Source organism: Dipodomys spectabilis, unplaced genomic scaffold, assembly GCF_019054845.1.
Source record: "Dipodomys spectabilis isolate Male_0828 unplaced genomic scaffold, ASM1905484v1 ptg000081l, whole genome shotgun sequence".
NCBI lineage: Eukaryota > Metazoa > Chordata > Mammalia > Rodentia > Heteromyidae > Dipodomys > Dipodomys spectabilis.
In genome coordinates, this window is record NW_024870758.1 from 18,167,725 (window position 1) to 18,184,994 (window position 17,270).

General features: G+C 33.9%; 1 protein-coding gene across 8 annotated transcripts in view; it reads right to left on the minus strand.

The window, feature by feature from the left end:
- Positions 1 to 1,713: 1,713 nt before the first annotated feature.
- The window catches only part of Prpf40a (pre-mRNA processing factor 40 homolog A), a 48,075-nt gene continuing 32,518 nt past the window's right edge, over positions 1,714 to 17,270 (minus strand). For 4 of the 8 annotated variants that reach the window (XM_042683578.1, XM_042683573.1, XM_042683576.1 and 1 more), the window contains 16 exons: positions 16,983 to 17,091; positions 16,217 to 16,281; positions 15,780 to 15,944; positions 14,948 to 15,056; positions 13,506 to 13,656; positions 12,184 to 12,317; positions 7,887 to 8,001; positions 7,622 to 7,725; positions 7,421 to 7,537; positions 7,002 to 7,139; positions 6,611 to 6,706; positions 5,269 to 5,355; positions 5,085 to 5,181; positions 4,940 to 5,001; positions 4,033 to 4,164; positions 1,714 to 2,788 (listed from right to left, as the gene is read on the minus strand). In XM_042683578.1, coding sequence (XP_042539512.1) covers positions 2,696 to 2,788; positions 4,033 to 4,164; positions 4,940 to 5,001; positions 5,085 to 5,181; positions 5,269 to 5,355; positions 6,611 to 6,706; positions 7,002 to 7,139; positions 7,421 to 7,537; positions 7,622 to 7,725; positions 7,887 to 8,001; positions 12,184 to 12,317; positions 13,506 to 13,656; positions 14,948 to 15,056; positions 15,780 to 15,944; positions 16,217 to 16,281; positions 16,983 to 17,091 — 1,774 coding nt within the window. In that variant the 3' untranslated portion in view covers positions 1,714 to 2,695. The remainder of the gene's footprint in view (positions 2,789 to 4,032; positions 4,165 to 4,939; positions 5,002 to 5,084; positions 5,182 to 5,268; positions 5,356 to 6,610; positions 6,707 to 7,001; positions 7,140 to 7,420; positions 7,538 to 7,621; positions 7,726 to 7,886; positions 8,002 to 12,183; positions 12,318 to 13,505; positions 13,657 to 14,947; positions 15,057 to 15,779; positions 15,945 to 16,216; positions 16,282 to 16,982; positions 17,092 to 17,270) is intronic. The other 4 variants (XM_042683579.1, XM_042683574.1, XM_042683571.1 and 1 more) reach the window with 1 other exon arrangement.

Sequence of the window (17,270 nt, forward strand, 5' to 3'; positions counted from 1 at the left end):
CAACAGGAATTGAATGCTTTACACTAGGAGGTTCTTTTTTATTTTGGAATTGTTCACTTAAGTCAAAAGATGAAAGACCTGCAGTTTTTAGAGATATATAAAATTTTCCATGTTGAAAATATGAGATCACTGATTCCATTTTTAAAATAGTACACTAGTAATATTGAAAATTATCCTTTATACCTCAACTGGCTACTAGAAATTATGGACTAGAGGAAAAAAGTTATTAAAGATTTAAGGTTCTGATTTTGATATAGTGAATCTAATCTAATCCATAACATTAGTGATACTCAGGGAAGATAAATCCTTGACATTTCTTAAGAATCTTGGAACTGAAATATATAAATTCCTTTTATCTAAAATGAAAAAGACCCTTTCCTGTTTAAACACATATGTTCAATACTAATAGGAACAAGATAAGGGATCACAGTGTTTACTAAAGATTTACAATCTTTTAGACTGAAATATTCATACAAAATTCCTAGTTTAATCTTCTCATCATCCTTGCCTTCAGACAATGTTACCTTTCTGGCAATTAAAAATATCATGAGGGGATGGGAAGGTGGCTCAGTGGTTTGATTCCTCAGCACCACATAGGCAGAAAAAAAAATCATCTGACAGGATAATAGGTGGGACACTTGGCTTCATTTGCAAGGATGCTGCATATGGAGTTGCCATTTGTTTACTACTTTTGTTTTTCAGGCAAAATAATGTGCACAGGAGAACTATAAGGAAACTGTACAGAAATCTGTTTTAAGGACATGCTAAAACACATCAATAGCTTTTTATTTAAATAGAAAAATCCAAACTTTGAGTTTGTATTTTAAAAATCATCATCACGGAAGTAATTAAAACAGTGTTTTACAGATTCTAAATTGAATTGTGAAACATCACTAGTATATCTACCAATACTTTTATCACTGCCTCCCAAGTCGTTTGACATGATTAGCAATCCTCACTATCACAGGGTCTGTGAAAACGTCAAGGTAATTCTGTTGCCAAACTTAAGATGCTTTGACTAAACTACAGTAAGAAACTAATTACAAGTCATTTGATGACTTCACATTTTCTTGGTAAATCTTACTTTCTACAAGTTTATGTCGTTTTATAGCAGAAAAATGATGTAACAGTGAGGTTTTCTATTTCTCCCTTTTTGAGTCTTTAAACAACAGATACTGTATTTAACTCAAACACTAGGCAAGGTAGGAAGTTGTCCTGATCTGTGTACCAGAATGTGTTTTTTTTGTACTTCTTTCAAACTCATTAAAACGGTTCTGGGAACAATCTTTTGTCCTTCTAAATCTCAATTAGAATTAGACAATATGAAAGTACCCAAATAAACAAATACTCAAGATAACAAATACCCAAGATAATACCAAAGACGAAAATGCTAAAATTTACTTAAAACAAAACTCCTGCACTGAAGGAAAAAAGTGTAAATTTCATAACTAACCTTCAAAAGTTAGCATGTAAACAGTAGTCTATCTTTAAATCATTGCCTTTCTAAAATATTCCATAGGAAATGTATAGGTGATGAAAAGATTTACGGACCTCAAATGCATTGATTTATAAAGTATCTTAAATACTGAAAAGGGGAAAGTAACCTAGCTATTTGGAGTAAGATGAAGCAAAATTTCAGTGATTTAATGCCTTTTAAAATGATCGTGCAATTTCCTTAGAACTGAGCAGTTTAAGTAGAAATAAATACTAGTACACACTAGAAGAGAAGGTTTAATAATTGATAAAAATGTACAAAAATATTCAAATCAGAAATGCTTTAGAATGTGTACCATGAAGTCAATACTTCTCAGTAAGTAGGGAAGGTCAGACCTCTTTAATGGAAAAAAGAAAAAAAAAGAAAAAAAAAGACTGCATTAAAAAAAAAAAATCAAGACAGTTGTTAAACGTGTTTTAGGTCAACATTGATTTTTTTTTGTTTCTTTCTTTTAGACAAGAATATTTTAACTATCACTCAAAGTTTGGTGGCACATTCTTTAGTAGGTCCTTAAGGCAATATATTCCAACTAATGTACAATTTGATTTGATGTTAACTTTTTAAAACATCACCTCAAAATATATGCTCAAAATAATGCCCTCACAGTAGCCTTTTTAAAATGTAGTCTGATGTTCATAAAAAATAATGGTGGCTTTATTACAGTAGCGCTTATTAGCACCACTACAGTTAAGGGGTCTAACCACATTTCCATCAAAAACACCTATTTCTTAGGAGCTCATCACAGGTGATCACATTGGCTTTAACCAGTTGGATAGTGCACAAAAAAGCAGTTTCATCAGTTGCTGGTGCTTTTCTTGTACTACATTATCAAAAATTTTTTATTTTATCTTCAAAATCCAACTTGTATAAAGTAAATCAAATACCTCATGACTTACACTTTGGAACAAAGTAGAGACATCTGCAGTTATCAGTAAATTGCCACCTTTAATCATCCTGCAGTGCCCTATGAAAGGGTCATAGAAAGACAGTTATGACCATAGGAAAATATGATTCTTGATACAGAATCACGTTATTTTCAATTTCCCTTGCTTCTATAAAGTCCACAATAACAATATTTAAATGAACTTTTTTTTTTTCCTGTGATACAATTAAAACCCAGTGTTACTTAAATTGAACTTAAAATAGAGTCCCTGGTCAGAATTTGACTTTAAATCATACTATAAACATATTTGGTATAATTTATTGATCATCGTCCAGTTGTTCCAAAAGGGTTCTTCTGCGTTTTTCTAATTCCCCTTCACTCAGTTCACTGCCAGAAGTATCCCAATTACCCTGAAAAGACATTGAAGATAACTATAGTTAAAAAATAATGAGCCTGTGCAAAAAAGAAGCCATGATCTATATGGATTCTCCTCCACAAAGTTTAACAACTTGACCTCTTCCCTAAAAGCCACACAAAAGAGTTTCTCATTAAGTACTTATTTGTTGTCTTAGAGGATTTTTATGTAATGTTACTGTTTACACTAATACATAAACCCAGATAAATGGTCCACTGTTTTATTCCTTCCTTTTTACAGAACTGAATATGAAACATCTCTTTCATAGTTAATGGAGGCCAGATTCAGCTCCTAGGTGATACAGTCCTTGCATATTTTTGCAGATTCTCTGATCCTATAAAAGGCAAAGCAGTAGACTCTAAATATTCTGATTATTTTTATGTAAATGTAGATCTTGGAGCAGGATAAGATGTACATTAAGAAAAACTCAAGCAATAATACTGTATTAATCATCTTCAAAAAAATCTGCTTCTATAATAACTGAATACGAATAGGAGAAGGACCAGGGCTTTTCCACACAGTTCATCCTTCTCCATTAATGATTCAGAAGTGTAACTCTTGTGAAATCATGTTTTACAAGGAACTGTAGAAATTATGAAAGACTGCATTATTGTATGCTGTCTTTCTCACATATTTTTATATAGGTATATACACACATGCATACAGATACGTGTCTGTGTAGATATATATGTACACGTGTGTGTGTGTGTGTATATATATATATACATATATATAAAATGAGAAACTAATGATATTAGAATACTAATTTTGGCTTATATTTTCTTCCTATTTCTTTGTTCCCAACCTTTCTCCATCAATCACCATTTGAAAAAGTTTGGAAAGTGGATTTAGGAATACTAACTACTATGGACACCTGGAGAACTGGAGTTAATTTTTCTAAATTTTATACTCCTTAAAACAATTATACTACCAAAAACCAAGGCAAAATGTCCCGTGGCACATAGTAAAGAGAAAGTACTCCATATCCTTTCTTATGTTAAAAATATAGTTATGGAATGATATAGGCTTTTTTTTTCCATAAAAGGAATAGAAAATTCAAGATCCTTAAAACATCTGCTAAGAAGTTACTTTATATGAGGAGCACTTTAACAGAATTTCCACTGTTTTCTTCAATGGTAGAAGACCTGGAAACAGTCTATTCTCTAACACCATGGTTTTAACATACTATTCATTTTTGCATTTTTCAAATATAGGAATGAAATAATTGTAAGCACTTACAGATTCCTTTCCCGTCTTTTTCTTAGGTGATTTGTGCTTTGATTCTGATCTTTGTCTAGTTCTTTCTTTTTCACTTTCCCGGTCTTTTTCCTTTTTATCCTTCTCTCTTTCAGTATCTGACTCAGGAGAGTCCTATAAAAATAAAAAGCACCAAGTTAGCATTTTGACAAGTATATCAGTCCATTAAAAAATAGTATCCAAATATTTGACTATGTGCTTGTAGAGTGGTGAAATATATTTGAATTGTTAAGCTCAGGACTGATGGGATCTCCCCAAGATTCACTGAATGGACAGCATGACTGTATTATCAAACCCAGCCTTGTGGTAATACTCAGTTTGTAAAAGCTCCCTAAGAAATCTAACATACAGTACAAAAGCAAAAACATATCTTTATTTGTGCATACGTATTAACTTTGTAGACCAAAGCCAGGAAGGCACTGGTGGCTCACACCTGTAATCCTAGCTACTCACAAGGCTAAGATCTTGAGGCTCACAGTTTGAAACCAGCCCCAGCAGGGAAGTTCATGAGACTTATCTCTAGTCAACCACCAGAAAACTGGAAGTGCAGCTGTGGCTCAAAATGGTAGTGTTAGCCTTGAGCAAAAGAACTCAGGTCCAGTACCCAGACCCTGAATTTAAGCCCCATAACCAGCAAAATATAAATAAAAATTTGTAGAGCAGGATAGGAATCCTAATAGTTGTGTACTTTTTGTTCAAAGTTGACCAAAGGATTTAAATGGCACAAGTAAGTATATGATTCCAAATGCCGGTGCCCACCTGAACTGGTGGGACTATATAGAACTGGACTAACAGAGGGTTCTAAGGCTACTCAGGAAGCTAAGGGCAAAGCCCAACGTGACTGTAAAAACTAAGGACAACCTGAGTGAAAAATTAGAAGCTTGCTTACAGATTTATGTCTCCTCTTTTTGCTTTTCTTCTTATGCTTTTTTGACTTCTTGTAACTTCTCTCTGAGAAGCAAAAAAGAAAATAACATGTCAGAATACCAGGACTCACGTGTCAATGACTATAAGTCAAGTCAACAAATGCTCACCAGACTCAGCACTAGAAGAATGTTCAGAAGCGGAACGGGACTCTGATCGCTGTCTTTTTTTCTTTGAATGACTGTCATCGTCATCTGAATCTGATCCCTAAATATACAAATGTTTCCTTAAGAACAAAGCCAACTGATATTTTATTCACTCATGGTGCCACTTAAGAAAAAATTCGGTCCTTACCGATCGAGAGCGGGAGCGTTTCCTATGATGTTTTTTCGACTTTTTAGAGTGTTTCTTGTTCTTTGAATGATGATGTTGACATTCATGCTTATTGGGGCAAAGGAAAAATAAAAAAATTGAGAATTTACATTAGCAGTGAAATGCAATGACATTCAGGCATGGTTTTTCTAGTAAGCTGGCTGGCTCTTGGTAAGCCACAAGCTATAAAATACAAGCTGTTTTCTGTTTTTCCTTTATAAGAATTTATAAAATTTTTTTTTTTGAAGGATAAGGGCTTGAACTTAGGGACTGTGGTTGCTAGGCAAATGCTCTACCACTGTTAGCCCTTTGTTTTAGGTTTATCTAGAGCTGGCTTCCTGAATAGTGGAGGATTATTAGAAACATATACCCAAGGGCTAGCTTGTATTGTCCAGATGGGGGTCTCCTATTTTGCCCAGGCTGGCCATGAATCATGATCCTCCCAGTCTTTACCTCCCAAGTAGCTAGGATTAACAAGTGTTGAGTCACTGTGCCCAGCAAGAAAAATTTAGATTAATGAGTCAATATACATGGCTAACAATGAAACTAACATGAAATCTGTTAAGACCAGTATTAATATCCCAGCCAACCTTGTAGACTTGTTTCAATTTATGTTTCTACAGAAATAAAACATTCCATACTACCCAAGATACCACATTTGCATAAAAGCAGTGGAAAATATACTTGGGTTTAAACTCTGGGCCTTGTATTTTCTAGACTGGTTTTCTCTCTTACTGGTTATTTTTTTTTTTTTTGGGGGGGGGGGGGGGGGGGGTCTTGTCGTGGGGCCTGAACTCTGGGCCTGGGCGTTGTCCCTCAGCTCTTCAGCTCAAGGCTAGTGCTCTACCACTTGAGCCACAGTGCCACTTCCGGCTTTTTTCTTTTTGCTTATGTGATGCTGAGGAATCGAACCCAGGGTCTCAGGCGTGCAAGGCAAGCGCTCTACCACTGAGCCACCTTCGGGGTTTGTTTTCTGTCTGGGCTTCCCCTCAATCACTCTTGACTTCCAATGTGTTACTGGAATCACAGGCACACACCACTGAATCCAGCCATGGATATGGAGTCTCTTGGACTTTTATGGACATGCTGCGTTGATACTGTGACTTCAATCTCACACTTCTACATAATTTTGGATGGCGTCATGTGCCACTGTGCCCAACTATGGAGTAAGTAAGAAGCCTTGTGAACTTGTCTGCCCAGAATGACTGCAAATCATGATCCTCCCATTCTCAGACTTCCAAGATAGCTAGGATTAGAAGGCTAAACTACCTAGCAACTTTTTCTTTTTTATAACATTTCAACCAGTTACGAGAAACAAAATTACCTCAAGCACATGCATAAAATCTTTAAATATTCTCTTTCTTTCGGATTCTAGAGTTATGTCTTCAAATGCTGGCTCTTTTACAAATCTCTCCCGGATCTGGAAATTTAAGGTATGGTATACATATATAAACAAACATATCAATATACCTAAAAGGAGTTGTATCAATAAGTGAAAACTGTGATAAAGCCATATCCTCAAAGGGCACTATTTTCTTCCTTCAACAGTCATTTTTAACAAAAATTCCTTAAAAGTTGAAGTGATATACTTTTGGTATATATTTAATATACTTTTTGTATATTATAAAGATATTTAATGTATTCTACAAGTATTTTAAGCTTCTGTGGATTTTTCCTGTAAACAATAATTATAGAAGATTTACAAATAAACATACATCTTCCCAGACAGCATCCAACTCTATTGGAGGAGTAGCTTGTTTCAACATGCTCTTGAATGCAGATTCTTTCCTTTTCATTTTCCGAGCCTCCTCTTTTTCTCTTTCACGTTCTCGGGCCTCTGCCTTTTCCAGCAACTATTAGAAAAATTGTATTGAACCAGTTACACTGTTACTGTTTAGAAGAGACTTCACATCTTAGAAAACTTCACATCTTGAATAATTAGGGGAATTAGTCAATTAATTTAAGCCAAGGAAGCTTAACATAGGCCATTGTTTTCTTTCACCTTACCTGCAAGATTGTTCATGTTATATCCATATCCCCTTATTTTAGTAGTCTACATTGTACATAACTTAGCTGAATAAACTCCTAACTGCACCATTAAAATAAGGTTTTTAATTTTCTGTAATAAACTTACACTATTGAAAGCCAGCTTGATATTTCCAGCATCCAAAGTAGTTGATCTTTTAGTTGAACTGATTATTGCCACAAAATCTTCAAAAGTAGTATTTACTTCAACTACAAATCCTTTATCCTAAAATCCAGAAATCTTGTTATAAACAACACATAGAAAACACTGAAAAATTTTAAGTAAAATATGTTAATAGGTGTTATTTACCTTTAGAATGTCTTTTATTATCTTTTTTTCATCATGATAACGTGCTTTAAGATCCTCAACATAAAACTTGAAAAGATCAAGTGCAGTTGATCCTAATGAAAAAACTAAAGAAGTCAAAAGCTAGCTCTAACCAAAGAGCTGCAATTACTTTTTTTTTGTTTATAAAACAAACATAAAACATCCTTCCCCCCAACACAACCAACTTCCCCCTTTGCCCCTTTCAACTACTATTGAAACTATAAGTTTGGAGAGAAAAGAATCTCACCAGGCTGACCAAGCATATTAGTGAATCTAATGTCAGAACTAATAGTTGGATACAATTCCATCCAAGACGACATAGAATGTAGTTGTCCATGTTCATGTAATTCATCTAAAAATATCTGGGGAAAAATAAATTTGAAGTTATCTTTAGGCACATAAGAAATAAAAGTATAACACGAAAATACATTAATTACACAGCAACATTTGAATAGTTGAATATTCTACCAATGTTACCTAAATGTATAGGTGCAAGAGTATTTGTTACTTGATAAAAATTGGCTATTAGCTAATTCAAGTAAAACTAAAAAATAATATATATACATTTCTGATTTTAAATCTTGCTTAAGCCATATTTTAGTTATATTTGAAATCTAAAAGTTTTAACAGATGCTTCAAGCCTCTAACATGAGGATGTATAGTTCCCCCAAAGTAAAAGAGCAAGGGTTAAAACCCGTTATCTGATTTCAAAACTATTTCCTTTCCTTCGAATTACTATTATCCTTTACATGAAAGTCATTTTTTTAAAAAAAGCGGTTCTACTTTCCCCTTTCCTCTGCTTACCTATTGTTAACTTTCAGAGCAACATAGGCATTTTAGTAACATCAATTTCTATAGTTCCTATTTACCCCAAACCTTAGTTTCTAAGGGAATTATAACCCATAATTTTTCTTCTTAAAATACAGTAACACTCACCAAATGTAGCTTCTGAGCATGTAAGTAGTGGCTAAGCTGAACTATGTGCCTTAAATACAATAGACAATGATTTCTCAAAATTTAGTACCAAAACCCCAATTAAAAAATACTGATGTTAAAATTATTAAATTTTAGATATCCCAGGAGGATCAGATTAAAGTTTATTTAAAATGATCAAGTTAGAGCTGGTGGCTCACACCCGTAATCCTAGCTACTCATGAGGCTGAGATCTGGGGCTCATGGTTCAAAGCCATCCCAGGCATGAAAGTCCATGAGACTCTTATCTCTAATGTACCACCAGAAAACTGGAAGTGGAGCTATGGCTCAAAATGGCAAAGCAGTAGCCTTGACCAAAAAAGCTCTGAGACTGCACACAGGTGCTAAATTCAAGTCCTACAACCAACCAAAAAAAAAATCCAGTTAAAATAGCATATAAAGCACATTTTTTTTTTGGAGCTACAAACATGTTCATACAATCTTACTGATCAGAATTTCTTTTCTGAAATTCCGTTTATTCAACATAAATCCAGCTGTGTTGTCACCAGTTTTCTCTTACTTGCTAACTTACTTTTGATCTTTGTAACAGTTTAGGAATTATCTTCAGGGAGCTTAGAATCTGTTTCTGTTTTATCTATCTACTTAGATTGTATTTATTTTACTACCAGGGATTTAAGTGTTTGTGCCTTTTCTGTTTTAGGGGTGACGGTAGACTCAGACATTTTAAGATGTTTGTCCACATGGTTAGTCTATATGCACAAAATGCCAATAGCACCTTTCCCTCAAATGCAACAATCAAAGGATTTTCCTGGTTGAAAAACCACTGCTTGATATCCAATTCATTATTAACTTTTCTGCACCACCATCCATATTTTTTGTCATGTTCATATATTCTTCACTAAATAACTTTTGGGTTTGTTTTTTTTTGTCAGTTGTGGGGCTTGAACGCTCGGGCCTGAGTGCTGTCCCTGAGCTCTTCAGCTCAAGGTGAACACTCTACCTATCACTTGAGGTGATGCAGCCACAGTGCCATTTCTGGTAGTTAATTGGAGATAAAAGTCTCATGGACTTTCCTGCCTGGGCTGGCTTTGAACTGCAATCCTCAGATCTCCGCCTCCTGAGAAGCCAGGATTACAGGCATGAGCCACTGGCGCCCGGCAAAATGATTTCCATTTTTTTTGTCTTCTGTCTGTCATGGGGCTTGAACTCTGGGCCTCAGCTCTTCAGTTCAAGGTGAGTACTCTACCACTTGAGCTACAATACCACTATCTTCTTTTTGTCAGTTGTGAGGCTTTAACTCAGGGCTCCTTAAAAGTCTTTCATCAATCCTTTCCATAACTTAACATAAACCTGACCACTGATTTTTAAAGTAAGAAAAAGATCACCAATTTCTTTGCTATGGACGTTACAAAAATTTATTACCCAATTGGCCAATAAATATTCAATAAAAATAAACAAAAATGTAATAAAAATAAGTGTCCAAAATAACCATTATTACTGAAACATTTCTATTTCTAATCTTTTATTGTAAATGTCAATGTTCTCCTAAATTCATTTCGCTAAAATTCTAAATATACCTTTGAAAAGTAGAATAGCACAAAAACATCTTAATGTAACAATAACAGTAAGCATAAACTAAGTTACACATATATGTAATAATCTGATTTAAAGCCATATTTAGAGTTAACTGAAGATTCATATTATGATCTCTTCATTAAAATTTTCATTAAAATATCAGAAACAGCAGCATTTCTAATATTCTACAGTGCTTAATATTTTATATCACATTCTCACACTGTATTACCTTTCATGAACCTCTTTATTTTAAACCACTGCAAATTTAAATTTTCATAGGTGCATTAAAGCTCAAAGTTGAAGGAGAATATGATTATATCTTAAGAAACAAATCTGATCTCTCCTTTCTTGGCAAAATAGCTGCTTATATAAAAAGTATTTTTTCCAGATGGGACCTGGTGGCACACACCCATAATCATAGCTACTCAGGAGGACTAGACATAGAGGAAATTGTTTCAAAGCCATGGCTCAAGATGTAACAGAGCACCAACTGTGAATAAGCTGAGATGTGAGGCCTTGAGTTCAACGCCTCATACTAGTACCACCACAACCAAATCAACAAAAAACTTAGGTTTCCTAGCCTGTTTTATACCCAGTTGTGAACATGGGGTTAAAATTTGAAAAACTACATATGAATAATAGAGGTGAACAGAACTTCTATAACTCTGGATTTTAAAACGGAACTGTCCTTCGAATTTTCCAGATTAAAATCTAATTGACCATGTAGTCAAGACTCAGGTGATAGTTCACTGATTCTCAAAGTATCAATATGATATAGAAACTAAGAAATGCAAAATCTCAGATTCCACCCCAGACATACTGAATCAAATCATCAAGAGTGAAGCTCAATATTCTATATTTTAAATAATTTTCCAAATGATCCTCTAGAAAAATCACCAAGATAAAGAACTTACTACAACAGTAAGTTTTAAAGGAATATGGACTAAAATAATGCTATCAATATGGCATTAAGATGGTTAATGACTTGACATGGTAGGAGGAGAATTTTTTTTAAAAACACTTTAGGTAATTCTGTTACACACGAAAAATCCTCAAGGATTCAAGTATGTCCTTAACCTAAACCAAATAGACTATTATTTTAAGAAACTAGATCACGTGAGCCACTATGACTTAATTTTTTATCCTTTCATGAAAGCCTATAACCAAGAGTACATGGTTTAAAATCCTAGCTCTACGTGAAGTAGTTACTTCACCTATCTGCATGGATACAACCAAACAGTATCTATCCTTATAAGGCTGTCATTAACATTGAGATTACAGAGTCAAATGTTTAACAAAGTCATCAGTAAATGCTAATTGCAATTACAACAGTTATTGAAATGGGTAATATGGTTAAAAGGAATGAAGAAAATTTACTATTCTTCTATAACATTTTAAATTATTATTAATAAAGGACCACTGGAGTTGGGTGCCAATGGCTCACACCTATAGCCATAACTATGTAGGAGCCGGAGATCAGAAAGGTCCAAAGGCAGAAAGGTCTAGAGATTTTTTTCTTAAAACAAAACAAAACAAAAAAAACAGCAAGAAGCTGGGTTAGTAACACAATGCAAATGGTAGAGTACCAGCTGAGTAAGCAAGCTAGGATGCTGGGCAAGTATAAGGCCCAGAGTTCAAACTTCATTCTAGGGATGGAGAAAAAAAATGGTAACTGGAGATAAAAAAAGAGCCACTGGTTAAAGGACAACTTCTATGTATAGAGAATGTCTGATTCTCAAACTACATATTATTTCTCATGTTCTCTGGAAACTACACATCGATTACTAATAACATGTCACAGATTTTGTTTCAGTCATCCTATATCTTATTTTGTTTTCTTCAACTAAAACCTTATTAATGCTCACTCTAAATAATATCTACAAGTCTATCTTCCCTTGCCTAAAGTAACTCAATAACATAGATGGATAACTATTGAAATTACAGAGCTAAATATCAGTAAATGATAACGTCTGTATCATTGTTCAAGCTCAGTCACCATAGTATAAATTAAGCTAGAATTGAGATTTTTTTATTACCTGAAAAGATTCCCTATTTTTACGCTGTCTTCTCCTTTCTCTCAGCAAACTCTTCTGTTTTTCTTCTTCTTCTTCCTTTTCTAAAGCTCGAATGTGTTCTTCAAAGCAAATTAATGCATCTTCTTTATCCATGTCTACAATGATTTTCAGATAAAGAATTGTTTCAAATATTAATAAGGAAAAGTTTGACTATATGATGAATTAACTGAGTACAGATTATAAATTCACTGTCCAAAAATACTTGTTTTTAAACTAAAATAGTATTTGTAATGATTTTTTTTTGGGGGGGGGGGGACAGTATTAAGGTTTGAATTTACATTCCCTAGGCTCTACCACTTGGGCCAGCCATTGTAATGATGTATATAGTCAAGTTTTATGGGAAATTTTACTAAAAAATTAGGACAAAAGAAACAATATGAACATAGTAGAGGAACATAAAATTGATGTGTCAATATGTCAGCAACATCATATTTCCAAAGACCTTTTAGAATAGTCTATCACTTTTTGGGAAATTAGGGTACCTGGGCTTTTTACTCCATGTCTTTCATAATGCTTTTTGCTCAATGTTGCCACAATTTCATTGTGTGAACAAAATAGCATGTATTTATATAAATTTAGACAGATATATCACTAGGCAATATAGTCTTATAGAAACACCACTGATAAATAGCCTATCATTAACTAAAACATCTGAGAAATAGTATATTATAAACTAAAGCATAATTATATAGCATGTAACTGCATAAAATTCTATGTCCCACGGAAAAGAACACTGAGCCAAAGTTTTTAGAGAAGTGGTAAACAAAATGGTTATAATCTAAAAGGCAGCCAGGGAAGCCAGAAAAGAAGGTACTTGAGAAAGCCTAATGTAAGGTAATGGAAATGCTTTTGCTTTTAACAAAACTCTGAAGTTACAACCCTGGGTATAGAAGCATGGATCAGTGCTAGAGCAAATGCGTAGCATGCTGGAAAGCCCTACGGTTGGTTCTCCAGCACACCTGTATAAAAGATACTACACTACCCCAGTAAGTAAGCATAAGGAAAATATGGTTGATTTAAATATAAATGGTATAGATTAATTCCACAATAACTCCAACTTATGATTTACATATTTTAAGAATTATGTTAAAGTTAACTAAAAATTCTAGAGAAATTTTGTTCTCAATTACCACTGAAAAAGAAACAATATACTTGAAAATGCAACATTTGTTCCAAACTCCTGTGTAAAACTGAGTAAGCAATTTCATACAAAAACAAAATGATTCTTCATTACTGATGGGCACTGTTTAATACCGTATTTCTTATTTGGTCATTAATCTTACTCTGTAACTCCTCATCTTCTGCAAAAGTTGGATTATCCATCAGATACTGCTGGGCTTCAGACCAAGTAGTAGAATAAGTTACATTAGCCATGTTGTCAAGAATGTTTTTTAAGGCTTCCCAATTCCTCTTTCGTAATTGCTTTGCTTGTTCCTGTAACAAAAATTAAGACACTTGAATTGCAATTATTGAAGATTTCTTTACATTCTGATTAATTTTGAATGTTATGCATGAATTTAAATAGTGTTCTTGACCATGTCTCGAGAGACAGCATGAGAGGAACAGAGAGATAGAGGGATAGAGAGAGAGAGAGAGAGTGTGTGTGTGTGTTCGTTCATAGTGTTTTAACTCAGGGCTTTGGCACTTTCCTAGCTTTCGTTCAAGGCCAAATGCTCTACCACTTGAGCCACAAATCTACTTCCAGCTCTTTGCAAGTTAAATGGTAATAAAATCCTTATGGAGTTACCTGCCTAGGCTAATTTTGGGCCACAGTCCTCCAATTTCAGCTCCCCTGAGTAGTAGCTAGAATTACAAGTGAGAGCCACCAGTACCCTCCCCAGCTCATAATCCTCCTTTTGTATTTTTATTTAAAAAAAAAATGTTATTGTCAAGGTGATGTACAGAGGAGTTAAGTCATATAAGTAAGGTAGTAAGTACATTTCTTGTCCAACTTGTTACCCTCTCCCCCATTTTTCTCCCACTTTCTCCCCCCAACTCCCCCACCCAATTGTACAGATTATTTCCAACATATTGGCTTGTGAGTATTGCTGTTGCATTGGTTTCCCTCTCTGTCCTTTGTGTCCCCATTTTGTTGCTCCCCTTCCCTTCCTAACTCAGACAAATGTACATAAAATTTAAAATGCTCTTTAAAGCTAGAATCTAAAAAAACATTATTTTGTTTTTTTGGCTCTGAACTCTGTAAGCCTTTCTTCCTATCGGACAGACACAGTCTATAACCTGAGTTACTATGTACAATCACATAATGGGCTAACTAGTAAGGTCTTCACTTACCTTCAAGTGCATACACATATGTGCATATATATTTAATTTTATAAAACCCATATAATCATGTATATTTTTTCCAAGTGTTTATTATCCATTGGCAATCGACAATATACAATTTAACAGTATACTGTAAAGACATGAATGAATCAAATGTTTTAAGGCATTATCCTACAAGTTAATTCTCATAGGAATAGTTGCACAATATTGCCAGTTTTGTAACAGAATCATGTGCTGTAAGTAAAAAGGCAAAAAAGAGAAGTATTTGTAAACCTGATGGGTTAAAAACAAGATTTTTAAAAAAGTATTTCTTACATTCTCAAAGTGGTTGTCAGGTGGTCAATTAACAAAAATAGTTTGATAAAAGAGAACCCACACAGTACTTTTAATTGATAAAGACAGATGAAAAGACTTATTTGTTTATAAACAATATTCTTAATACCTTTTCTTTTTTTGACAGAAAGAACAAGACATCTTCATAGATTTCAAGACGATCACGTTCTGATATTGCATTCCAGACCTCCATCTCTCCGAACATTTGCTCTGCTTTCCTATTCATAAAGAAATTATTAATTTCACTAGTGTAATAACATTTTATTATTATTATTATTTTTGTCAGTCCTGGGGTTTGAACTTAAGAGCCTAGGCATTATCCATTTTGTTTTTGCTCATGGCTAGCACTCTACCACTTGAGTCACAGAGCCACTTTCGGCTTTTTCTGTTTATGTGTTACTGAGGAATCGAACCCAGGGCTTCATGCATGCTAGCTAAGTACCCTACCGCTAAGCCACATGCCCAGCCATGTTTTATTAATTTTAAACCCAATCTAAAAGCACCATGTGAACTCTTGGTATACTCTTCCTCTGCCTGGCCAAGGAAAATGAAGAAAATAGTGAAGGACTCAACGTTTTTAGAAATAAAAAATAAAATTCACATTGGGCAATATTTTGTCATTGAGACTATCTCTATTCTCTAGGATAGCATAATAGATTATCAAGTTGCCCATAGAAGTAAATTTTATGTTCAAAATATGTACCTACTAATGAAAATAGCCATCTATTCCACAAATACAAAACATGTCCACAAATGAAGTTAAACTTGACTACTGAATCCTCATTACTACATAGATTTAACTGCTGAGATTTTTTTTTTTGGTACCTTATGCAATTCACAATCATATGGACTTAACTTAGTATCATCTACTGTGTATAATTTACTTGAGGAAAAAGTATGACAAAAACAGTAAGACTCATATGCATCATTAAAAGTCTTACTTGTATCTGGTTGTGGAAGTCATCTTCTCATGATTTTCAAGAAAACGCTGGAAAGATTCCTTAGCCTCTTTATATTTTGACCTTGCTTCTTCTTTTTCTTCTTTCTCTGTCTGGACTTTATAGGCATTAAAAGCTTGCTTCTTCTCACTCAACTTTGCTAAAGCACTAAAAATTAGACAAAATATTACATACCATATAAAAGTAAAAAGTAAAGGTAGGAGAATCAGATATTAGTGCTTTGAAAAAATAACTTCATGAATAAGTTAAGAAAATTCTTATAATTAATGGTTCTAAAAATTCTTGGATTTTTGGTTTTTATCACATATCATACAACTGTACTCTCAACACCCAAAACAATACGTATGCTAGGGCAATCCATAGTGAAAATTTTGATCTGCTCAAAGTAAAATATTTTTTTAAAAGACAGTATTTATTACCTGTATCGTGGATCATTAATGATCATTTTCATAGCTTGTTCCCATGAAGCATTGGATGGTACTCGCTGAAAATCATTTAAATAAAAATTTCAAGTGAGAAAATGTCCAGTAATAGGAAACAACATACTCATGGTAAACAATTTTTTAAGGTGAAACCAATGTTTTATGGAAGTGCTGGTTGAAAACGTAAATGAAAAATTTAACTTTAATTTTAGATTTTGTTTTTTATAGACTACATTAAATAGACAATTGTTATGAAGAAAAAAGCTAATAAACATTAAAGTGGAAATATGCTGTGAAGTACCTTGTTTAAATGTTCCCAATTGTTCTTCAATAAAAACTCAGTTTTAAGCTGGATGTTGGTGGCTCATGCCTGTAATCCTAGCTACTCAGGGAGCTGAGATCTGAGAATAGCAATTCAAAGCCAGTCCAGGCATGAAAGTCTGGGAGATGCTTACCTTCAATCAACTAACTACCCGAAAACCTCAACCACCAGAAAACCGAAAGTGGAGCTATGGTTCAAAGTGGTTGAGTGCTACCTTTCAGCAAGAGTTCAAGAACAGTACCCAGACCCAGAGTTCAAGCCCCCTGACTGACAAAAACAACTCCCTCCCAAAAAACAAAAGAACAACAAAAAATTAAGTTTTATTTTCAGTCTTAGTGCATGAGGTTTTACATTTTCAATAAAGGCACCAACGTACATAAAGTGAAACTTCATTTACTCAGCAATTACTACATGTCATATTAAAATCTGTTATTAAAATACCTTTTCTTTCAATAATTCTTTAAATGCTTGCTTGGCTTCCTCCTTTGTATTCCAAGTATATGTCTTTTTTGCAGGCTGGCTCTCTTCTTCTTCTTTTTTGGGAGTAAAACTACAGACAAATAACACTTGAAGTAAATAAAAATACCTTAAATAAATATACAGTTTAGAAAATAAGAATACTCTCTAAATCCTAAAAACACCATTATTTGAAGAGAAGTAAAGTCTTTCTAAGGCTTCAGCTAGCAAGATCCTGTATAAATGATAAAATAAAACTTACAGATGGCGTAA